At 41.3% G+C, this 26,745-nt stretch overlaps 1 protein-coding gene across 1 annotated transcript in view; it reads right to left on the minus strand.

The window, feature by feature from the left end:
• The window catches only part of uacab (uveal autoantigen with coiled-coil domains and ankyrin repeats b), a 40,899-nt gene that overhangs the window by 11,495 nt on the left and 2,659 nt on the right, over positions 1–26,745 (minus strand). The window contains exons 2-5 of the mRNA XM_040045622.1: positions 7,356–7,486; positions 3,438–3,526; positions 2,598–2,662; positions 1,319–1,376 (exon numbers count right to left, since the gene is read on the minus strand). Of these exons, the coding sequence (XP_039901556.1) occupies positions 1,319–1,376; positions 2,598–2,662; positions 3,438–3,526; positions 7,356–7,486 (343 nt within the window). The remainder of the gene's footprint in view (positions 1–1,318; positions 1,377–2,597; positions 2,663–3,437; positions 3,527–7,355; positions 7,487–26,745) is intronic.

A 26,745-nucleotide genomic window follows, 5' to 3' on the forward strand; every position in this document is an offset into this window, starting at 1 on the left:
ATAGTTGTTTACTATAATCTTCTACTGCTGCTGTCAGTACTAGTAGATTATAATAGAATCAGGACTACAGTGGACTTTAAAATAGAGTTTTAAAATACACTAAGCACTTTATTGCAGTGGAATCAGAGCTGGAACAGAGTGATGTCACCTCAACATTAGATGAGAGAGCATATTACTTAAAGCTTTGAACTGAGTCTTTTTTTTTTTCTTAGACCAAAATGCAAAATACACTATATGGACAAAAGTACTGGGCCACCAACACAGGACACCTACAGGAGCTGTTCAGGTATGGGAGCCAATGCCAGAAACTCAGCAGAATGTCAGTGTGCATCAGCACTCAGTGGTCGGACACAGACATGGCTGAGATGCTGTGTTTCCCAAACACTTGCACTTTGCAATAATGCTACTGATTTATGATAGTGGCATATCTAGGAGGGAAGACATTTCATGAGATACAATAGTGGCATCCTATTACAGCACCAGGCTCGAATTCAGTGAGCTCTTTAGAATTACTCATACTATCACAAATGTATGCAAAGGCCAAATTTGACCTGAATTCAAACATTGAAAGGTGTGGGCCAATACATCTGTCCATATAGTGTACAGTGCTTAACCGCCCATGGATGGTTTATACCACAGCTGCCATAAATTAACAGTACTTGTAAATGCCAAAATAACTTTTTTAATGTTCCTAGAAGTGTTAATACATCACTACGTGCAAATTCTTAAACTATAATCATCGTTGTTATATAACTTTAAAATTTGTGGTTTTAGAAAAAATAAGAAAAAAATAGTAAAGTGCATTATTTTTTTTAAATTAAGCAATCATTCCTGAACAGAAAACTTGGTTTTAGTGGTTGAACGTTGAAAGAGACGTCCAGTGTGCTGGCTCAAATTTGGATATAAAAATTCAGTTAACTGAATTCTTTAATTTTTAGAGATTTCTAAATTATTTGTGCTTCCTTCTTTTCATGACAGGCGGTCAGCACTGTATGTTGCTCTACAAGTCTGCAGGGATTGGACAGCGGGTGGTGTCCAGAGTTCAAACTCAAAATGCCAAACTGGCTTTTAATGTTTGTAGTACCCCATGCTGAAATCGACTCCCCTCGGATCTCAGATATATCGGCTGTAACTTCTTTCACGCCACTTTTTATTATTCTTTGTATTCTTCTTTTGGTTTTATGGTGCATTACTTTTCAGTCTGTTATTTTATCATTTTCTTGAAATTTACAATATTTGTAAAGTCCTTGGAACTACAAATGTTAATGAATTGCTGTGTGAAATAACTTTTCCCTGCCTTGCCGTAGAATAGTCTTACCAGCATCATGTAGAGCCGTTCTTCCTTGCAGGTCCACATTTCCAACTGGACAGTTGTGCTGTTAAAAACAAAGATAAACTTAGATAAAGAAAATGTAGAAACGGTTACACAGCGTGTATCAAAACAAATAAAGAATATGACTTATTGTCAATATAAAAAGGTAAACTCACACTTTACATTACAGGTTCGTTAGCACAGACCTGTTTCAGTGTATTATAGTAAAATGACACAGAGCCAGGCAGAAGCTGTAATCTGATTCAAATAACAAAGAAATGACCCCTTAACAATTCTGTTTGGTCATTACTAACATGCACTGTAACTATGTAGGGACACAAAGTGTTTTCAGTGGAGTACAGACACTCAGGTTCTCTTATGCCAGTCTACTTGTCCAGCAGTGGTTTAATTAGGTTTCCTTATTGCAGGTGTGTAAAACAGGAGCACCCTTAATATCATGTATTTCCAGCAGCTGGCAGTGGAAACTAAAAGGCAGCAGAAGGAAGGTCATATTAGGATAAGTGGTGCTGTGCTCAAATGCTTGTGACATCTACACACAGCCCACTCCACTGACTGGGCTCCAGTGATTGTAGTGCTGTGGTGATGAGGGCTGCAGGACTCTATGCTAACAGGAGCCTGATGTTGCTGGGTAAGCTTGACAGTACGATCTGTCCCCCACTATAAAAACTCCACTCTCTCTAGCAACAAGGGCCAAAAATTAGCAGCATGCTCAAATGACATAGTGAAGAGGGGGCGTAGAACAGCAATGGGAGCTGAAGGTAGCGCATTGGAGGTGGGATATCCTATACCGTGATGGTTTGGGCTGACGGAGGGAGACAGTAGCTGTGGTGGGCATCCAGCTGCTATGTCTGGTGTGATGACGGCACTAAGAATGGATGGCAGGTTTGCAGGAGGGTAGGCTTGTCAACAGCTCTGACAACCCCCTGCCAACAGCCACAACCTCCATTAGATCATTGCCATGCCAGATATGAGGGGGGCATGAGGGGGAAGGGACGCAAGACAATGAGAGCACAATGTTGCAGAGAGACAGCCGCCTTATTGTAAACACATAAATCCTCCAGAGGGCCACGGTGACTCAACAAGCACTACTGTTGACCGATATGGAGTGGCCTCAGTAGCCACAGCTGTTTGGCAATAAGAATTTAATGGGGCTGAGAGGGAATCTCCTCTGACTGACCAGTGACTGTGAAACTGTACCAAATAAAAAGGTAGTATGTCATTTCATTTTGGCATATGTTTTCTAACAATGACAGCTGCGCTTTACCTGCAGGAGTTTCTGCACACACAGAGAGTGTCCATTTCTCGAAGCTAGATGAAGAGCACTTTTACCTGAAAGAGACAAAAGCAGTTTTAAAACAACAACAAACAAAAAAAAAAGTTAATTTACAACCCACGATTTGCATGTATGCATATTTAGAGAAACACGCCACAACATGCAATTACCCCTCTGATGCACATGCTACAAGTGTTTACAGTACATGTGTCGTTTAATCTGTTTAGAGGACTTCAAATGATGTTAGATTAATTCATTATATTAAATAACAATGCAATATTTCTGTAAATACAGCATACAGATTTGTTTCAGTCAAACTAGATTATGAAGTAATTTCATTGTTGCTATAATAGCAGTTGTAATTTTAGTATTAAAACCTTTGTTGCGCCCTTTATAGGGATGGGATTGCCGTTTTCTTCAGTCAGTGGAAAGTAACAGCATGATGTCATTTGTTCTTCAAAGTATTTAGCATTACCTTTAGCTAAATGTAACCACTCTTTTGAAGGTTGCATACTCTTTGCCTTAGTCGCTCTGCAGTGAGAACTGCTGTCACCAGTGGATAAAATTTATGACGGTCTGCTCAGGTCCAAGCAACATATACTCACAGCTGCAGAAATATATTGCGCCTTTAAGGGTCTGTGAGTGTGCATGCTAAATGGTTCTGAGCTATGAAGGTGATCATGCTCTTTTTCCAGTTTCCATAGCGCTTTTTTACATTTCACAGAGCGTTTGCAGACAAGTCAGTGTCTTCTATCCAAACTCTGAGTGACTGCTACGATCTGCTAGCAATCAAAGCAATCACGCACAAGGTTTTTGGTGCAACAAACTTACCAGCGGCGTCACTCGCAGTCACATCAACATTGTGTCCCAGGATGAGATTGAGGACTTCTAAGTGTCCTCGTGTTGCAGCCAAATGAAACCTGGAAAACAAGAGAGAGATGGAGATTAATTAAAAATTAATAAATAAGAAATAAAAAAGCCAGAAAAGACTGACAGGGCATGGGTGAGAGGTATGTAGCAGAGAGCACAGAGTTGAGAAGGGCAAGTGAAAACGTGATAGGGTGTAAAGAGACAGGGGAGAGGGTAAAACTGAGAGACAAGAGAGGGGCTGCAAACTGATGCCTGGCTCCAAGCTATCAGCAGGATCAGCATTCTCAAAACATAACGAGAGCCCTCAGGGTTTGTGAGGTCTCAGTGACAACTAGGAGCAACACAAACTTGCTTGTTTTGCAGAAAAAAAACAGTGTCTACCGACAAAAAATGTTGAACGCATGGTAATAGCTAATAGTTAATAGACATGAATAGTAAACTTATTGATATCTACAGCATCAATCAAGTGTTGTGACTGGGATACCCAAGCCAAATTATCAAATCTATCGACCAATGAGAACCATGTGACTCGACTGAACATACTCAGTGCAAGTTGGAGCGAAAGTGTTTAATGCACGATTGCTACACAGTGCACATATTCCCTTGTTAATTGCCTACTTAGTTAAGCCGTTTCCCACTGCACGTGTTTGCCAACATGTATTTAATCATCACCTTCAACTGGAAACGTTCCAGCTGCACTTGTCCAATGTAACCCACAGCAGCACTGCTGCTAGTCTCCATGCAAGACTGCGGAGCACTTGTGTGTAAGCTAATCTCTGTCTGACACCCACCCGGACACATGAGCCCGTTCATACACTAACCCCAAGTTATCTGCCAAGGAGACAGCTCGGCTGTCACCTCAACGCTGGCGTGGGTATTAAAAGCAGTGTTGATGACCAGGAGATGCTGATCTTCTGTGGAGCAGTGGCGTCTTGGGCTCTCCAGGCCAAACAGCAGACGGGAAGCAGAGTAAAGCTATCCAAGTGGGGTGATACCCCTCACTAAGTTCATAACCTACATCACTTTCCATAAGGGAACTCAAAGAATGCTTTGAAATAAAGTTAAAGGTACATAAGTGCAATTAATTGAGTGCATTTCCCCATGACTTTGAAGAATAGAGAGCGATGACTGTCTTGACAGCAAATATAACTCAAAGCCAAAATGGTCAAGCCTGAAAATCTGGCGTTTCCTGTCTCTACAATAATAAAATAAAGGCAAAAATGCCAAAAATCCATCTTAAATAAAGTATGATATTCAACAAATGCAAAGGACTGATGCTATAAATATAAAACATGGAGACCTCAATGAAATGGTTAGACAAGATATTTTTTGGAGACTAATGGCTCTGGCTTTAACAGAGCACATTACATTTTCACATCTGCTCCTTGGGGAGCTTTCAGGTTGTCAGTCTACTGGATATGGCTGCTATTTTTAAAAGAGTCCACTTGTTTCTGTTTTCTATCAAACCCTAGTATGACGCTAGCTGAACCATGTGTGACAAAGTGCGTCTCTGAGGATACAACAGTATATGTTCATATCTAACATTTAGCTCCCTCTTATCTGAAAGTGAATATTGGTATGTGTGCACAAAAACATGCTGCTCTACTCGTTTCTGTAAAGCTCTGTCAATCACTGCTGCGCTTAGTTTTAAGAAAGTCCTCTAATGCCAGTGGTAAGTCACAACATCCATCGTATCAAAATGAGAAGGTCAACGTCGTTGCCTGGTAGCCAGACAAGGAGAACATTGCAATACATTTGATATATAACAAAGAGAATGGCAGCGACTGCATAGTGTTACTTCCTGTAAATCTATCATCAAGTTGGCCTCAAGATCACACACACACACACACACACACACACACACACACACACACACACACACACACACGAAACTCAGATCTTACAATAGTTAGATTAAAAAAAAGCACCCCCCAAAAGCACTTGAGCACAAAATTAGCTATTCACTCAGTGCCAGGATTGTGCTGGAGGTTTAGCTGACTGACTGTCTTTAGTGGTATGCTCATGCTGTCATGAGAACTACTTTTGCTACTAGGCCCTTGTCTGCACAGAATGAGCATTAGTGATGGGTGGGCTTACCACGCTGAGATCCAGCTAAAGCCACAGCAGAGATGCAAACTGTTTACTCAGCTGGAAGGTGCGATAGAAACACTTAGGGCTGAATTCATTAGCTCTACACAACGAGGCTAATCCAGGGCACACCAAATGATATATTGGGGGTAACAGCTTGTAATTAGTTTCCCCTCAGAGGTCCATGATTATAAGGAATCACCATTCAACATTCCTTTGTGGGCTTTTGCAAAGGCCAGAATACCATATGCACATGTTGCGTGTCTGTGTGTGTGTGGCCCAGTGAACTATAAGTGGCCTCGCTGAGTTGCGGTTCACTTTTGTTATGGTTAGACGTGGCAAAATCGTGACCTCTTCCGGCCCCCCCTCGAATATTCATTCATTTTACAGTTAACTGGTTCTGATCCACAGGGGAACAGCGAATGATAAGCATGACTGTGTTTGGAAACAACAACCTCTGCAGGCTGTGGTTCTGGATTTAGTTCTGACAAATTCTAGCACCTTATTATGAGACCAGGCATTTATCAGGATGTGTGTATAATTGTGTTTATTCGCATGCATGTGCACATCGGTCTATGCGGTGGTGCCACAAGAGAATTTCACACACTGCTGAAAATACTCTGCACCTTTGCAGTCTGGGATCTGGAGCTCCAGAGTTTTATGGTTTAACAAAGGCTTTGTCAAAATAAACGCGCAGCACGGGCCAGAGACGAGTGACTCATTCATATATCTAGGATTAAACCGAGGGCGCCTGCCCGCCAGAAAAACTGGTGTCAGAATCTGTTTAAATTTAGGAAGAAAACAGAGCACCTCATTTAAAAAAAAAAAAAAAAAAAAAAAAAAAAAAAAAAAAAAAAACGGTCAATGTATTGTTTTTCAAGGCTGAACCATTTTTAATAATAGCACTACATTAAAGGTCTGTCTGGGAGATATGTTCATATCTGTGGTTTTGGATGGCTGAAATGCAACATCAGAGAATTCCTCATACACATTTCAGACTGACCTATTTTCCTTCTATTTCTTACTGCCCTGTTAACACTGCAGGGTGCATATCGAGTTAGTATAAAAAAAGAAAAACAACAACCTCTGAATACCTCAGGTTCTCACTTAAAACATGCTCCTCCTCCAAGATGTCAAGAAATCGTGGTAATGGCCTGCAGCAGGGCCTAAATGTATTACTTGGTGTTGCAAGCATCACAGTGGATCTAATCGTAATTTGCAGAGAGTCATTTCCTGTAGGGACTACATAAACTGCCTCCGGACAATGTGGTCAAGCCTCGTGTCCACAGACATTCTTTACACCAGCTCCCACACTGACCTCCGGTCAAAGGGAAACTAAAAGGGAAATTTCTGGATATAAAAAATGGAGACAGACTCATGTACTGCACTCGTTTCATTTTGTTGTGTTTATATTTGTGGAGGTTCATGCAGGGGTAACGTGGTGCTTATTTAAGACGTTCTGGAGCGAGAGTGACCTAATTGTGAAGGAATCTTAGAGAAGCTTTATCTGGAAAAAAAGGTCAGGAATGTCACGCGGTGGGGAGGTCACCACAATGTTTGGAATTGCTGTTGCTGGTTTTAGATTTACAAATCTTTGCCAATCCATGCTGGACTCAAACAAACACAAACGTTTCAGTGATTTCTGATCTGTACACTGTCATCTCACTGTACTACACTTCGTGTTGTACGCATGTGTGCTGCTGAAGCTCAAAGCTCTGACTATACATGTCAACATACTGCACATGGATGCATGTGTGTCTGCATAAGATGCATGCGCCTGTGTTTACTTACGCAGAGCGTCCTTCCACGTCAAGCTTAGTGGGGATGATGCCCTTCTTGTTGAGAACAGCAGACACCTTGTCCACCTCGCCACGCTCCACTGCCTTCATCAGCCGATCATCATACTTGTTCCAGTCTGTGTTCTGTCAATGATGATAGCAAACTATCAGACATTTCTAACCAAACAGTTATGTATTTCACCAAGGCTGTACTTAGTTTAACAGCTGAGAGTAATAGCTATAATTTGGTCCCCGGGAGTTTTAGCTGACTACCAAATGCAAGCCGGGCACAAACACACATAGAACAAAGTCCATTTCTGAGTCATTTTTCCTTTTCTGCTATAATAACAGACAAGAATAGACCTTAATGTGCCAGGAATTTAAAACGCTTCATGAGTTGTTGCTACAAAGCAAGGAAACAGTACTCTTAAACCTCCTGATAAGAATGTGGCTCTTTACACTGAAAGTCAAAATAAAGACAAAGCAAAAACAAGCAAGCGCAAATTTTAATCATAACCAAGATTCAAAACAGGCGATGTGTACACAGAGAGCTGATCTAAGAGTTCTGCCACTGCACTGCTGCTTCTGTAAAGCACAGCTTTCGGCTACATTCACACTGTTCATGAAATCAGAGCTCCAATAACGGTGGTGACAAGGTAAAATTATTGGCAATGAATACCTACAAAGTGCACGGAGGTGCATTTCAGCCAGCGGCTCATCTTGGGTGAGTGGAGCTGGTCCTTGCACCGTGCTACTGAAAAAGTTGCCACTTTTCTGGTTTACAAAAGCAAAACTAGAGAAAAACTGTACAAAAATCCCCTCAGTCTCTCAGTGCACTCAACCAGTGAGTGCAACAACAAAAAAGAAAGGATGAGAAGACAGAAGGGTGAGAGTCTGCAACGCAGAGGAGGTCCTCTTATGGGAGGTTTAACCTCAGGAATCTTTCTCACTTGCGGCAAAAAAGTTCATTTCGCAAGATTTTTCTAAGCATTCCTCTGTTGCTCATGAGCGCTTCCGGCAAGTTCATCACTGCACAGCAGTTTAGTTGATCGTTACAGGGAGGAGAAGGAGGAGTGATTGAGGAGAAAAGAACAGAGGTGGAGAAGCAGTAGGGCCAGCCCTGCCAGCCCTGGGACCTGCCCTGGCCGGCAACTGCAACTCCTCCTCTGGTGGGGGAAGTCAGCTCAGCCTGGCTACCGTTCACCTCCCTCAAGTGCCGTCGCCTCCTTTCCTCAACTCAGTCTCCCTTTCTTCTGGTACTCTTCCTGCTGTTTTCTGTCTGAAAAAACAAACTCAACGCTCTTTCTTGTCGAGTAGTAATGAAGGGTTTCTCTTGCTGCCTCTTCTCTTCTCTATCAGTGGTCTCCAGCTTCTTCACCCCACCAAATGGCAAGGTCAGTCAGGCTCAGTGGGGTAAATATGTGAACTCTCACAGGTTTAAAATATCACCCCCTCCCTGGTAAACAGCAGCGGTGCAGACAGCCCTGCAGACTGGTTACCTCTTTATTTTTTGACCCTCCAACCTTTCTGTAGTGACTGATAGGAAGACAGTGGCTAAGAATACATTCTGGACATGCCTCCAGCATGAGTAATGGCTTTAATGTCCATCAGCACTGCCAGCATGCGACAAGGCCAGCCAAAAAGACCGTGCTTACATCGACACCCCCCCCCACACACACACACCGTGCTCTCTGCTTGCCTCCCATCTGAAAATATTAATGTCAGAGGGGGATTATGGTTTGCACATTTTGAAGTGGTCTTGGCACTGACCCTCAAAGGATACTATGGGGTAAAAGCTGCTGTTAACCCATCCATCTAAACGGGGTGGTGTGGCTCCAAAGCCCCGTGATCCTTGCAGTGCGGCAGCAGGGTTAGACGACAGCCTTTTTACAACCGTCTGTGACTGCAACCCCTCCAAAACCTGCATCTATATTGCCTCCTCGCTTTCACTGATACACTTTAAAAGCACAACTTTAACTTACTGAGTAAAACATCACAGAAAAAACTAAGTTTTTTTAAAAAAAAGGGGGACACACAGACATCAATCTATGGTGAGGAAGACAGGATACAAGGAGACCCGTTTAATTTACACACTACATCAGCTCCTCATGTTACTGCCCGCTGCCAGACTGGCGTTAACAGAGCAACACTGATATCCACAAACATGCAGAAAGACCTCCTCCGCATGACATGTCGTATCATAAGGAGTAGGTGTCAACTTACGAAAGCTGCTCGCCCTCGCATGGAGACAAAGCCGCCAAAATGGCACCTAGCCATCACATACGTCGGTCACGTAAATATCTCACACTGCTTTGCTGCTGTGTGTATTTGTTTGGGAATCTGTTTATGTACTAGTTAATATTAGGGCTGTTAGCAAGCAAGAGGTGCCACCGCAGTAGTCCCCGTCTTTCAAGGGGAGCTGATCGACATATAATAACTTGATGTTGTGAAGAGAAATAGATCATCTGTGCTTGTTGTTGTAACATATGTGACTTAAACTATCTGCAAACTGAACAGAACAGCAAACGGGAAACTAAGAAAAGTTTTCCAGATATGATTCCCACTTTCTTGAGCAGTCAAAGGTTTTAAACGTGAATGAGTTTCCTTTACGAGCTGGAAGGATGATGATTGCAACAGATGACAATATCTAGTTACATTTAATGACGCCAACATGATGTCAATGTATCTTCCTGTTTTACTTTCATATCTCAAATTGTACATTGCTGACACATATTTACCAGGATCAGGGGAAATACTCCCTATACTTTAAACAGAACAAAAAAAGTAATGTTTTGGCTAATTTAGAGATATCGCACTTTTGTTTATAGCAGTCTGAGCACTGTTTGAAGTAAATGCAGCAGAGTCATCCAACTAAATTACCGATAGTCAGAAAATCACCAGTTATTTTCTTGAGGATAAAAGCTTCACGTGGGAGTTTCCCTCAAGGACTAATCCATTGCTTTTGCCAGTGAGATAAAACAATCTACCCACAAAGAACTGCGTGTTCTGGAAACACCTCTGCTTTTCCATGACACTGGACCTGGCCTGAATGCTAGGTCATCTTTGAAATGACCTGGCATTTACTTGACATTTATTGAAATTAACGGGTTGCAAACAAGCTGTTTGGATGACCGCATGACTAATCTGACATCAGAGGAGCAGCTTGAATGGCATCTGTGATTCATTTCAAATTGCTTAATCGCAGTTGTGTGGAAAAGAGTTAGGACCTTTTTCTTCAGTACTAAATAATAAACAGTTGTATCCTTTAAATACTCTCCTCCCTAAAGTTTGACGTTTTGAAGGGGAAACTCCTACAAATAAATATGCAGTAAGACCAGCTGCAGAAATAACTGAGTCCATGGCTTTACATCAGCGGTCCCCAACCTTTTTTGCGCCACGGACCGATTTACGTCCAACAATATTTTCACAGACCGGCCTTTAAGGTGTCGCGGATAAATACAACAAAATAAAACCAGTACCGATACCAAAAAAAAGAAGATTTATTAATAACACACTGGAAAAGACCCAGGGAAACAGAGTTAACGATAAAAAAAATAACATAAACCCTGAAAACCATAAATTTCACAGCCTCAACTCTCGCAGCCCAGGGGTTGGGGACCGCTGCTTTACATGATTACATTTTCCCCGCACCTCTTTTGTAAATCCTGACAGTAGTGGTTCTTTGAATCTACTACATAAAGCAGCAGATTGAGGTTTATCTATAGATTCTTTGAGCTTGAGATCCCATCCCAGGGGCCTTAACACAGGGTGAGACCTTGTCTTATTGTTTCACCTGAAACCTCTGATAATGACCCACAACCTTTTTCACACCTTGGCTCATGCGAGGGGGGTACACGTTTGCAAACTACTGCTGTCGAATTTATACATGCAGACATGCCAACACATTGCCATCAGTCTATGTCAGTGAGCACAACTCGAAGAGACTCAACTGGCTGCCAGCTGGTTCTGTTAAATGTGAATTTCTGTGCAGACAGCAGCAGATATGCTCATTTATCACTCCTGTATTATAGGAAACAGACTGGATGCAACTGCCATAGGCTGACTGTAAAAAAAAAAGTCCAGCTTTGGATCATTTTGGATCGGACCAATATCCCAACATCCCAACATCCCATTTATCCAAATATTGAATAAATGTATTCCTAATTGGTACCCAAAGCCATGTCATTTAGTAAAAAAAAGTTGTCATGTTTATCTGCTGGGCTGAATATCTACACCATTAAAAAGCCCATCCACACACATGACTTGAACACTTGTGATACTGTAATCTCCACAAAGGCAGGGCTCATTAGCATTGCTGTAACTGGAGCCACAGTGAGACTTCAAGAGATGTACACAGAAGTTAAAAAAAAAAAAAAAAATCTCTGTAGTTTTTTTAAATTAGTCCTGAACAGAAAACCTTAATAGGCATGGAGCAGCCAGCTTTACAGTGTCTGTATTAAACCTGCATATAAGACGTTACTGACTCAATATTCTGCTAAAGCTTCTATTTTAACACAGTGACCTCGAGGACAAGACGTCACCTGACATTGGATCAGACAGGTTAGACCGTTCTACCTGTCTGCACAAATTATTCTGGCTGCCTGGTAATATGTCACTTAGAGACTCTCGCCATCTTCAGCTCAGATGTTCCGTCACTTCTCCAACACCTCGGTTTCCTGCCTCTCTCAGCTGCTGGCGAGACTAATAGGTCTCCAATATCCTCACAGATGAAATCACCAGCAAGAAATATCTAAGCGGTCATCTGATAAGAGACTGAAGTCAAGATCACAACATAAAACTTTACGCCAATATGGTAAGTGATAGTTGTGTCCAACGTCAAACTGCAGTTACAGATCTAGTTTTATGATATCCACTACGGGGATCCTCTTGATTATAAAAGTCATCTGCGAAGACACAGACATTAAGCCATGAAATATAACCCTTTGACAATTTATAGGAAATGTGTCTCTGTAAATACAGGCAGAATCTTTTTCCCATTTAGAGCTTTATCTCAAGCTTCAGATTTTCAGAAGTCTTCAGAAGTCAGACGTGTAATGCAGCACATGGGTGAACTCAATGGATGCATTGATCTTCCTCACAGGGGTTCATGTGAGCTCAAATGGAGAAATGTTCCAAAATTCATCTGAAGCTAAACTGAGGCTTCAGAATAAGATATAATAATGCAGTCGAAATGTAGCTTAAAGAGGACATGAGTAAGAGTTTAGAGACATATACACTCACTGGCTGCTTTGTTACATAAACCTGTTCAACTCTGCATTAATGCAAATATCTAAATCAGCCAATCAAACTCGGTGCATTTAGGCATACAGAGATGGTCAAGATGACTAACTTAAGGTCATAAAGAGCATCAGAATAGAGCAGATGGTTGAAGTGACTCTGAAAATGGCATGGTTGTTTTTGCCAGAGGATTTTTCAGAAATTGCTGATCTACTGGGATTTTCCCACACAGCCATCTCTAGGGTTTACAGAGAATGGTCTGAAGAAGAGAAAATATTCAGCGAGCCACAGTTTTCTGCAGGAAAATGCCTTGCTGATGCCAGAGGTCAGAGGAGAAAGGCCAGACTCCTTCAAGTTAATAGAAAGGCAACAGTAACTCAAATAACCACGGAGGCATGCAGAAGAGACTGTGCTGTATCATACCCTCTGTGACAATACTGTATGCATTTTTATGTGATATAAAAATGTCAAGTTGTGATATCATTCATTTACGTTCCCTGCTGTGTGTAACAGTGAGACTAGCCCAGGCATGTCAGAGCATAAGAGCTGCGTGTCAACCTCCAATGATGATCTAGTACCTATACAGTGGGGCAAGAAAGTATTTAGTCAGCCACCGATTGTGCAAGTTCCCCCACTTAAAATGATGACAGAGGTCAGTAATTTGCACCAGAGGTACACTTCAACTGTGAGAGACAGAATGTGAAAAAAAAACCCCATGAACTCACATGGTAGGATTTGTAAAGAATTTATTCGTAAATTAGGGTGGAAAATAAGTATTTGGTCACCTCAAACAAGGAAAATCTCTGGCTCTCACAGACCTGTAACGTCTTCTGTAAGAAGCTTTTCTGTCCCCCACTCGTTACCTGTATGAATGGCACCTGTTTGAACTCATCATCTGTATAAAAGACACCTGTCCACAGCCTCAAACAGTCAGACTCCAAACTCCGCCATGGCCAAGACCAAAGAGCTTTCGAAGGACACCAGGAAAAGTATTGTAGACCTGCACCAGACTGGGAAGAGTGAATCTACAATAGGCAAGCAGCTTGGTGTGAAAAAAAATCAACTGTGGGAGCGATCATCAGAAAATGGAAGACATACAAGACCACTGATAATCTCCCTCGATCTGGGGCTCCACGCAAGATCTCATCCCGTGGGGTCAAAATGATCATGAGAACGGTGAGCAAAGATCCCAGAACCACACGGGGGGACCTGGTGAATGACCTGCAGAGAGCTGGGACCAAAGTAACAAAGGTCACCATCAGTAACACACTACAACGGCAGGGAATCAAATCCCGCAGTGCCAGACGTGTTCCGCTGCTGAAGCCAGTGCATGTCCAGGCCCGTCTGAAGTTTGCCAGAGAGCACATGGATGATACAGCAGAGGATTGGGAGAATGTCATGTGGTCAGATGAAACCAAAGTAGAACTTTTTGGTATAAACTCAACTCGTCGTGTTTGGAGGAAGAAGAATACTGAGTTGCATCCCAAGAACACCATACCTACTGTGAAGCATGGGGGTGGAAACATCATGCTATGGGGCTGTTTTTCTGCCAAGGGGACAGGACGACTGATCCGTGTTAAGGACAGAATGAATGGGGCCATGTATCGTGAGATTTTGAGCCAAAACCTCCTTCCATCAGTGAGAACTTTGAAGATGAAACGAGGCTGGGTCTTCCAACATGACAATGATCCAAAACACACCGCCCGGGCAACAAAGGAGTGGCTCCGTAAGAAGCATTTGAAAGTCCTGGAGTGGCCTAGCCAGTCTCCAGACCTCAACCCCATAGAAAATCTGTGGCGGGAGTTGAAAGTCCGTGTTGCTCGGCGACAGCCCCAAAACATCACTGCTCTCGAGAAGATCTGCATGGAGGAATGGGCCAAAATACCAGCTACTGTGTGTGCAAACCTGGTAAAGACCTATAGTAAACGTTTGACCTCTGTTATTGCCAACAAAGGTTATGTTACAAAGTATTGAGTTGTATTTTTGTTATTGACCAAATACTTATTTTCCACCCTGATTTACGAATAAATTCTTTACAAATCCTACCATGTGGATTCATGGATTTTTTTTTCACATTCTGTCTCTCACAGTTGAAGTGTACCTCTGGTGCAAATTACTGACCTCTGTCATCATTTTAAGTGGGGGAACTTGCACAATCGGTGGCTGACTAAATACTTTTTTGCCCCACTGTATATGAAGTTTCTTATAAAACCTCCAACAAAGTGCAACTTTTGCAAAATATACAAGAAAACAGCTCCACCTGTTTTCTTGTATATTTTGTGGAAAAGACACACCGCTGAGTACAAACAGTCTGTGAATGAAGAGGTGCTAGCAGCCATAGATGTGCAGCCCAAATGACTCCACTGAGCAAGATACAACATCCCAGGTAGTTTTTTAGCTTTACTATATGACATTCTTGAGCATATCCTGATGAGGTACAAGGTTGTGATACTTTAGGTCTTGTTAAAGTGAAGTGTTGGGAATTATTTTCACATACAATTTCCAAGGAAAACACTACATAGGCTACTTTTGTGCTTATATTTGACTTATTCTTGCTCTGCTGCTGTACTGCTGGAACCTTGTTTCAATAGAGTCACATTTCAATCTAGGAAGTATATCATCAGTGACAGTAGCTCAGTTGAAAAATCCTGTTCATTAACGTACACTTCCAAATGCTGCTGCCTGCAAACATCAACAAAATGTTCTGGGGGGTTTTCCCTTTATCATCAGAAATATTGTGTTCACAAATATTCTTGATATATTGTGATATAATTATAAGATTATACTGCTCACCCCTAACACACACCAAACATTGAAGCAGGGAGTCTACAGCAGCAGAAGACCACACTGGGTTACTCGTCAGCTAAGAACAAGAACTGAGGCTACAATTTGCACAAACTCACTAATAATTGGGCAAAAGCAGACTGGAAAACTGTTGCATGGTCTGATGAGCCTCGAGGTCTGCCACAGCATTTGGATGGTACAGTCAGAATTTGGAGTAAACGACACAAAAGCACAAATCCATCCAGCTTTGTATAAACAGTTTGTGATGGTGGAGTGGGGGATATTTTCTTGACACACTAAGTTTTTAACCAGCCACCATCAGTTCAACAACATCCACCAGCAACTGGCAGCATATTTGCAGCGCTGTGTGTGAGCTGTGCATTTTTGTTTGAAACCTTAAGAGGACCTTACAAGCCCCTGCAACCTCATAGAGAATAAACAAGTAAGAATAACATAGACTAAATGGTGCGTACTGGTCCAATCAATCGGACAACAACCACTAGAGCATGCTTTGAATTTTGCTTTACATAGCAAAACTGAGAAAATGATGCACTGCTGCATTCCTTTGATATTTAAGATAAACACACGTTACAGTAACTAAATGACACATGTTCAAACAAACTAGAGCTTCCTGAAGATGATGACCAATATATTGCATGACTAACATAAAATCTGTACTTTTGGTTTAGCAACATGTCCAAACAGGACACCAATCTTCTGCTACTATTTTTATCATTTATCCCTAGAGATACCTGTTTGTGGTATTAAAATAGCTGCATGCTTTGTGAATATCTCAATGACAATTTGATTTATTGGTGCGATATGCTGTGGCAGTTAAAAAGCCAAAACTCTAGCTGGGTCAGTGTAAACGAGACCCTCAAGAGCTTAAATATCAGAAACTGTGCCACAGAAATCTCTCGAAGTGGCACGTAAACAAACAATGAAGGAACACGGAGCAGTTTTCATGAACAGTCAGGTGAACATGAAGGAAAGATGGGAAATCCTGTTAGTAACTCAGTGGGACACTTTATAATAATCTTCTCTGTTACTGATGAATAGATGCAGCTCTCCGGCATACCTTTTCTAGCATTGCAGTTTGAGGCGGGAGTGTTTTTACACCAGCGCCCATACCATCGCACACATCCCTTTAATCTGTGACCACAGACCTGTGCGTAACGCGGTGAGCTGTGCAACTGTCTGAGCATGTAGGGTGTAACTGAAACCCCTGAGGGCCAGAAACAGAAAGGGTGCAGGAGAGAAAGACTGGGAGTGTGTGAGCCAAACACACAAGGACAGGAGAGGGGTGGAGGTGTGAAAGTGACAAGATGCAGCATGCTTGCAGTCAATCTGTCATTTTGGAACAGGTAAGCTGATGCTTCACAGTAAAAGCCCCTCGCGCATTTGGGCCGACACTGATGGTTCAAGCCAGGTGTCTGGAGAAAACGAGGCACTGGTTGTCGGAATGTATATGAAGCATGTCTGGATAGCTGCTAAGCACAGAGTCATTCGTCCAGGTCTGGATGCATAAGAACAGGCAGAAACGCCCTCTGGTGGTCAGCAGAAAAATAACAAGTCAATGTATATCTGCATGCTCTGACCAAGAGGATAGGTGATAAGCATCAAAAGCATTAATAACACAATGGTAAGCTAAAGAGAATCCAAAGCAATTGTATCTTACAAGTATTTCTCCAAATAACAGAAAATGTATTACAGATACAAGTATGTATGAGAAAATTCTAGCAATCATTAGTACAAACTACCATTACGCAGCCAGTGCCAGGTGCTTATATAAGATCACTGTCATGGGTTATTGTTCTCAGCAGCTGTGAATCTATTGAGCATTCAGTGCTCAAGAAACAACAGAAAGTAAAAGGAAATACTGACTTAGATTAAGCACAAATTTACCAACTGCATGTGAATGCAGCCTTTGCACTATGGCACACACAAAATGAAACATGGTGCCAACTCTGCAGTGACTGTTGAAACAGATCAGGATACAAAAATGTGTGAAGCTCTGAATATCTGTTAGCGTGCAGTAAAGTGAGTTGTTAATCTGCATAAAGTGTGAAGGTTTAAGACACTTACGTAAAGTTAACCCTGTGGGAACTAAAATAAAGCCCATACGGTAAAGTGGCTTTCTGGGAGTTTCCTGGTGATCCTCCAAAGATATTCTTACTTGTGCTGCCCAAAATGGAGACTAGTCAACCCAATTATTAGGTCAAACCATTTTAGATGACACTTGACCCAGAGGACAAAACGTTTCCCAGCTATTTTCCCTCAACTTCCGTGACCTGCTGCCAGGCCTGGGATCACTTTCCTCATTCCCTAAACCCAGTGGCCCTTGCCCCTGCCAACTCACCTGGAAAGGCAGTCTAATGACAAACCAGTAAGCCACGTTCTATAAGAAAGTCACTGCCACTGACAATATGCCAGCACAACTCTGCAGCTCCAGCTCCATGCAAGAAAAAGAAAGGATGCAGCCCACCTCACTGCAGTACCAGTGAGGTGGGCTGCTAGTGAGGGAATACTTGGGTCACTAATGCAGAAACACTACAGCAAATTAAAAAAGTATTGACTTCCTTAAAGAGGTAGTATATTTTAAAAATGTTCCTAAAATTTACATTTTCAGCCCCTGAAGGAAAAACACACAGGAGAATCTGTGGGACAGCAGCAGGTTAGTGTTATTTTGCTGAAGGAAGCATTATGAACAAGCAGCACCCCAAGAGCACAAACCTCCACGAGGAAGCTCATTCTCTGGGTAGTATTTAATTTTAAGAGATTTTGTACATACTCATTTTTTTTTGTTATTTTTAAACATACTTTAAAACATTTGCAGTTCAGTAAAAACAAGTACAAAGAGCAGGCTTTTGTTATTTGCCTTGTATAAACCCATTCTGATATACTTGAAATGATTTAAGTACAATTTTTTTTTTATTCTTTTATATTTATATGACTTTAGTACATGGGTCAATAAAAGTGTTATGATATTCAAATTTTTATGTATTTAAATTATAATAATTTGGTACTCTAATGTACATAACAAAGTCATAATAAAATAATATCTCAAATATCTGTTATTTAAAATCGCCGTATACAATTCCCTGAATGGCAAAAGCGCAACAATGGCAGTAAGAAACATTGCTTTAAATCGCTCTATACATCATTATTAACACGTTATTATCACCTTCAGATCAATCAAATGATCTGAGAGGTCAGAGGTCAAATGTGTCATATTTGAAATCTTTACACTGTACTACCTATATGCTAATAATATAAATCCCACTTAAACTCATTAAGTTGACTTTGGTGGATTTAATCCAAAATTTTAATGGACTGTTAACGCGATCCCACTCCACTCCATCCTTTGTGTAACTGTATGTGTAGAATAGCATAGTAAAAACCACAGGATTCTTTGGTCTCTAATGGCGGTATGTGGTTAAGCAAGAAACGCTTTGGGCGTGCTGGTACTTGGGCAGAAATACTATGTTGACACTTGTTTGGTCGGTTCTCTCTCTCTCTGTCTCTCTCTCACTCCCTCAGTCACTCACTCTCACATGAACACACACACACAAACTTTGGTGTAAAACTTGAAATACTACAACTGAAATGCACTTACATGTGGTGTATTTACTGTAAATACGAGCTCACTAATTTTCCATATATATTATTATCATCATGCAACACACCAAAACATCAGTAAACATACTTCATAAAATCTCCCTAGTCTTGCACCTAAAGACCTCTGACAAACAAAAACAGTAACATAAATGTATGTAACAAAATAATATCCAATAAACAATAATTTAACAATTACTACAATGACTAAAACTATCAGAAAAAATGCAATTCTGGAGAACACCTGACTCATGCCTGTTACAAAGCAGGCACTGGCTTGCCCCTCTGACATTGTCCAATGCACACATATTCTTTCCTATGACCACCTTCTTCCAAGAAAAGTCTATTTCCACATCTCAAAACACAGCAGATGCACATTCACGCCACAAATAGAGCATCAGTTAACTCTGCTGCACCAGGTTTCCATCAACATGCACAAGAACACGCCACCATAAAGAGATATACAGCAAAAGACAGCATGCTCTGTGTGGCAGGTATTAGGACTGGGCGATATGACCCAAAATTCATATCTCGATATTTTTTAGCTGGATGGCGATATACGATATATATCTCGATATTTACCATAAGGTAAGAACAAAAAGAGAGTTCTTAGTCAAAGCTGTGTCCCAGATGTCACACAGGCACTTTTATTAACATACAGCGTAGATGTACATGAAGAAATTACTCAAAAATAAATTGAGTAAGCCCACCCAAAGTCACCCCCTGTGGGCTGCATGTCGTTAGCGCGGTTAGCTCGTTAACACGTTGACGCCGTCCAGCCCCACGCACGGGGCGATCCGCAGTAACTCGTTAGAGGAGATTTGCCGTGTCCATCTTGTCGTTGCCTGCAGGTGAAACTATGGGGGAGGGGGAATTGTGTTCAGTGAAGGACAGAGGCGAGGCCCAGTAACGCTGCATAGAGACAAAAGTGGACAAACGAGAGGCAAACTTACAGCTCCACAAGTATAATTATAACGTAACATATACTATATCGATATAAACGATATTGTCACATCTTATATTTCGTATAAAAATATATTGATATTATGAAAAAACTCGATATATCGTCCAGTCCTAGCAGGTATTCCATCTAGTCTATAACCTTTTAGTGGCTATTGCACAAATAATACATACTGCTTGGTGAATGAACTTCACACATCTTAACAAGGCATTTGTATAATTTTAAAAATAATAAAATGACTGTATAATGTCATAAAAAGCAGACTTGTCTAGATCTCCAGTGACCACCTGTAGCTGAACACAGCAGTGGTGTTGAAGCGAAAGGCACTAATTGGCTGCACCGCTTTGTTTCTCTCACTATCTTGTTTGTTCGTGACGACAAAGGGAACAGTGATTTTTTTTGAAAAAGTAACAAAACCGTCCAACTATGTTAGTGACTCCACATTTTTCATACGGCAGAGGCACGTATCTAATCTGCAGACAGACAGAAACATACAAACAGAGAGAGCACAGCTTGATAGGGCTTAGTCCCTGCTGCTGAACAGCAGTTTGTCCTTCATCAGCAGAATCTTTGTCCCTCTGTTGCTCAGCATGACTGATTGACTGACTGTGTGTGTGTGTGTGTGTGTGTGTGTGTGTGTGTGTGTGTGTGTGTGTGTGTGTGTGTGTGTGTGTGTGTGTGTGTGTGTGTGTGTGTGTGTGTGCGTGCGTGCGTACATTCTGACATCAGCTGAAGCCCACCCAAAGTCAGTCAATAAACTAAGCCCCTTCTCACATGCCAACCTCCCCATCACTGCCCTGACACACACTCACAGTTCATGTTACACATAAACAAACTGACTGAATGCAAAGCTCACACATGACAAACGTAGTACAACAACAACAATAAAAAGACACACGCACTTAACCACCAGAAACAAATTTATGTTCCCTGGTTGATGCAATACAGGATGAGCTCTCTGCTCCATGTAAGCAGTGGGAGGGAGCACAGCATGGGAACGCCGATGGGTAACACTGCTGGGATGACCTCACGGCCGCTCTTATGGAGCCAGACGTTAATCCTGAAACAACAGATCACTGTGTTGCCACTGACTATACAGCCGATACAACATCCAGCCTAAAGCAAACATGCGATGAGTCTGTTTCACAGTTTGTCTCCTTTGGTCAATGCAGTCAATTACTATTACTGTTAATGGGGGAATAAGTCGGGGCTTTGATGTCTTGTGCACTGGTACATAAATATTCCTCATAAAATAATACTAAGAGGCAGCATGTCTGAATAAATTACCCAGCACAGCACTATTCCAACCGCGCACAGCTATAGGGGAATGGAAAATTAAAAACAACAAAACACTAGGTCCTGATTACTGGTATGAGAGCTTCATAATGAAGCAAAGCCTGCTATCTAACAGGCAAGCATACACGGCATTTAGTCAGACAGGCGCTCGTCATGAGATTTAAACAGCCTTACAGTCTGACCAAGGATTAGCTCAAATGAAACACTCAGTCCATCCAAACTGAACCCCAAAAAGTAAACACCACACACACTGTGAAAATTAAGCAGGGTGGAAAAGAGGATTTTAATCAAATCTCGCCCCCTCCAGCAGAGGTTAAGAACGCCTGCTGGGTGTCTCCAAGTTGCAGCCTAAACTTGATAAAGGAGCTTCATAAGTAGGTAGTTTAAGAACACTCAGTGGGTAGAAAGAAATTCCTGGGGGGTTTAGGAGGCTGTAAAACATACAAGCTCCCCACAAAGGCAACAGTTTATCAGTACAAATAAACAGACATCTCATCTTCCTCTAACACAGCCGTTTAGAAAAGCAGGGTTCTGTTTCAGCAAGCATTTTGTCTCTACGTGAACAAAGTCTGATATGTACTAAAAAGCTGGACCTGGCTTAGTGACAGGCATGTTATAAATTCTCTGTTTATTTGTCCTGCCTTGCAGACCGAGGCACAGCCAGACAAAACACGCACTTGCAGACAGAATATACTTCACTTCCCTCAATGCCCCGCAATGCACTCTGCAGAGGGTAAAAACACAGCAGCAGATCTTTACAGAGATCGCCAAGGAGTGACAGTAACCACAGGCTTGACAAACCTCAGCATGTGACACCAGGCAGGTGGGAAAAAATAGCAAATTTGGTTTCACACAGGCTCAATTCTAATGAGTAATTAGCCGGTACCATTTCTGAAAAGGTCAGTACCAAGATACTAAGATAAGTGCCTAGACTTAAAAGCAGCTGCGGGTAACAAATAATCCTTCCACAGCATCTTTGAAACCACGAGGGTTTTATTAAGACAGCTCTTTGATAGATCATGTTGACTCAAGGCTTTCCTTTAGTCACCCTGGCTTAAGCTGCACGAAAAGTGCGTGGCTGTTAAAAAAAAAAAAAAAAAAAAAAAAAAGCGTACTCTCAATTTATTTTATTGTTATTTTTATTTTTGTTAGCCAAATTTGTAGTTTTCTTAATGTATTTAAGGCCTTTGTCACTCAGTGAGATAGACAGTGTTGCAGTCCAGCAAAGCAAGTACGCAACACTGATTTCTTTAACTACACAATAAAATATACAAAACCTTTGTTATCACCTAACTGACCTTCCAAAAAAAAAAAAAAAGAAATTTCAAACAAAGCCTCGAAACAGAGAAGCAGGAAAGTCAAATCTGCACCGAGCTCATTGTGAGACTTTATCACAATCACCATTTTTATCCCTGAGCAGAGAAACATCTAAAGAAGCTGATAGCGATCACTGCCTAAAGGTTTGGAACCATCACGTTCCCTTCTCCCATCCACACCCTCCTTTTGTTAAAAACAACTTTGAAACCAGAGTCGTTTCAACTTCCCAACAAAACATTCCTGCTGCATGTGCCTCCTCTGTCCCACAGTACTTTTGCCATCGACAACACCTCCCAATCCCGCTCTCTGTTTTGTAAAATAACACTACTTAAAGGGTAAGGGAGGATCCTACATTTCACCATTATTGAACATGCAAGCCCTGGGAAGAGAGAAAAAAAATCTGCGTGTGATCAGGAAGCCAGGAAATATGGAGTACTATGTTACTACTAATTTCTCTTAACAATTAAATTCATTCCCAAGCTCAAAAACCTGAACTCTGAGAATATAAAAGTTGATAGATTTTTTTTTTTTTTTTTTTTTTTTTTTTAAAGAGGGATTTATGAATATAACAATAAAAAGTTGGGACACAAATTCATATCATTGTGAATGAAAAAATACCTTTAAACATCAAGATTAATGTTAAAGTCAGATACAGATTTAGTAAATAAGCTTCCCGCGTTCAGTCACACTTGCTGCTGAAATCCTTAACATAATCAAAGCCCAAGAACAACGCTGGTTATACTAGAAAAGCAGCAAATACCCTTTTATTACAGTGTGCTGCTACAAATTTGCCTAAAGGAAGCTTCTCATTAGTGTTCAACCTGTCAGGAGGCTAATGGGGTCTTCATGATCAGTCATTAAACTGACAGGTCTGAGCTTCCCTCTTCATGTTCTAAATATGGCTCGTACACAATGCAAAAACCATCCAAAGACAAAACTGCCAGAAAAAAATAGAAAAGGAAAAAAAACTACAGTGACCATGAACACTGACCTACAGCGAGCTGCAGAGTGACTGCCATTCACCACCATAAAATTTATTGGTGATAAAAATACCTTTAGTGCTAACTAACCAGAGGCATTTTTACAGTTGCAGTCATGTCATAAGAATTCAACGTGAGTCCTGTAACTCACAAAACATACAGCCTCCAGCTACGTGCCGAAAACCACAAGTGAAGCAATGAGACAATAATCTAAACACATACTTATCGGGCCATCACCAGGTCATAAACTGGATCTATGTTTTTCATAGGGCTGGGCGATATGGCCTAAAATCCATATGGAGGTATAACTTGAAGCATGTGCGGTAACGATATATATCGCGATATATTCTATTCTTCTGTATAACATATTTTCCACACTACAAGGCGCAAAATCCTTTAATTTTCTCAAAAATCGTCAGTGTGCCTTATGTATGAATTCTGGTTGTGTTTACTGACCTCGAACCTATTTTATGTGGTACATGGCGCGCAGAAATCTGTCAAAAATGTTTTAGTACAACTTTGGTAAGCTACAAAGCCGCACGGCTTGATGGATTGTTGGAGCATTACGGCTAACGTAGTCAGGAGCCTTGCGAAGTGATCTGGGTCCAAAACCCAAGTAATCACCCAGACCTATAGGTGATATTATAATGATGAAAAACAAGTGCAAAAGCAAAAACATAACCATATAATGTATTATATGCTAGAACTTAAAGTCTGCCTAGCTGAACTTTGTAACTTTTAGACAATAACTTGAGTTTTACTGTTCCTCTGATTTCAGCGACAAATAAGTCACAATTCAAGCGAACGTCATGTAGAAAATACTAAGCAGTCATAGAAGACAGATGGACGATAGAGCAGAACAAAACACAGTTATAAAATTTCATGTGTTGAAAAATTGTACTGTCAGGGAACAGACTGAATTTGAACAACATACAGATACAGACATCCGAAACTTGTCTAAGTTTTCTTAACATCAAGCAAAATACTTTGCTTCCTACGAGTGAAATGAAAGCTAGAAAAAAAGACGCAGTCCTTCACCTGGACGTCAGCCCACTCACACTTCTTATAATCTATTACAACGTCTACATGTTGTGTTACTATGTTACATATAGACCTTGGACCATTTCATTTCCTGACCTTTCCTTCTCCTATCCTTACACTAAACGTTACGATGGGCTCAGCAGACTTTTAATGATATTGGATCATGGACACATGATGTAGGTGCAGGTGTATAATGACGGCTTAGGACAACGTAGATGAGCATCTTTAAGCACTGATGTCATCGCTCAGTGGTAGCATAACCGACAATCATCCAACAGTAGCAGACATGTTTTATTTGATTTGATTTGTTTGACATTGCAAAACAATGCCATACCTACCCAATACAGTAGGGCAGCCACATTTCACCACATATCACAAGGAAAACTAAGTGAAGCTGCATTTTTTATTATTACACACTGCATTTTCTCCCGGAAACTCTATTTTGCAGTGATTTTTAGCCACTCATATACCACAGCCTTGTATCCTGTATATCTGCTGTTTACAGGTAGGTGCCCCAACATGCCACCATCCACAGGAGATCTGACAGAGGTACAGATCTGGCTTTAGGCCTCAGTGAAGCAGGAAGTGTGTAAGAGATTAACAATAACTAATGATTACATGCAGAGTAATGTATAAACAGAGAGAGTGGAAAAAGGTGAGTAAGGAATACTCAGTGTATCATTGCAGCGTAACTACGGGAGGATTCAGGGTCACCTGATCCAGCTGTAAATTTATGCTTTAAGAAAAGTTTTAAGCCTGATCTGAAAAGTAGAGAGGGTGTCTGTCTCCTTAATCCAAGCTGGGAGCTGGTTCCACAGAAGAGGGGCCTAAAAGCTGAAGGCTCTGCCTTCAATCCTACCTTTAAATACCCTAGGAACTTCAAGTAAGCCTGCACTCTGAGAGCGACGTGCTCTATTCGGGTGATATGGTACTACGAAATCTTTTAGATAAGATGGGGCCTAATTATTCAAAACCTTGTGAGGAGAAGGTCCCTAAATTTGATTGTGGATTTAACAGAGGCCAATGAAAAGAAGCCTTTCTCAAGAACTGACCAGGAGGGGTGTCTGCCACAACAATACAATGAATTGCTGTATAGGGCTGCACGATTAATCGTTAGAAAATCGCGATCTCAATTCATACTTATGTGCGATCTAATTTCCAAATGACAATGATTTAAAAAAAAAAAACAAAACAAAAAAAAAAAAAAAAAAGACGACGATTGTACCGCATTTTGATCCGGGACGTAATCTGCATGAAAACAAGCGCTCACTCTTCCTGCTCAACAAGGGCGGAGCCTTATACCATGTGATACAGAAGCTGGCTGCTAAAAAAAACAATGGAGAGCACATCAGGGATGACGAGAAAGTGACAGGAGAAAATCCTTCCCAGTCAACCACCCAAACATCAATAACAGGAACCTTATACAGCGCTTCCCTATACCCGTCGAACTCCCGCAGGCACAAAGAAATCACGGAGGCTATTACTTATCACCTGACCAAAGATGTGGTTCCCATCAACACTGTGCAAAACGAGGGATTTAGGAAAATGATCAACACCCTAGACAAACGCTACACAGTGCTGTCCCGCAACTATTTTTCTATTGTTGCACTACCTGCTCTATACACGCAGTGTCGAGCAACGGTGGAGACGGAATTTCAAGCAGTACAACATTTTGCTGTACTGTACTGAACGCACAAAATCCAGCTGACACGATGGATGTTTACTGTGACAACAAGCAGATACTGCGACAGTGCAGCCAAATCTCAAATCTAACCAGGAAATCATTTTTCTCTGGTTACCCTGCTGGAGTTATAACTTTCTGCTCATACCTCTGTAGCCTCAGCTCTGAAAGCACACTGATATCTCCTGAAACAAACAGATATCACTTTTTTTTTTTTTTTTGCAATCCGAGTATGTGGTTATCTAAAATGTTTGAGGAATGCTGATCGGAATCTTGCTGAGGACATTCCTAGGCACATTTTCTTTTTGCTTTATATTTATTTTTATTTTGATAGGGATCTGCTTTTCATAACCCAATATTATTTTCCACAAAGGAATGTCTTTTAGGAACAGACAATGATTACATGTGAACTTCAACATTCAGAAAATATCAGCAGCTAAACTGAGTGGAACAGGTACAGCCCCATACTGTCAGACAGAAAAAACAATCT

The sequence above is a fragment of the Simochromis diagramma genome, unplaced genomic scaffold (genome assembly GCF_900408965.1).
Source record: "Simochromis diagramma unplaced genomic scaffold, fSimDia1.1 OVJJ01000079.1, whole genome shotgun sequence".
Lineage (NCBI taxonomy): Eukaryota > Metazoa > Chordata > Actinopteri > Cichliformes > Cichlidae > Simochromis > Simochromis diagramma.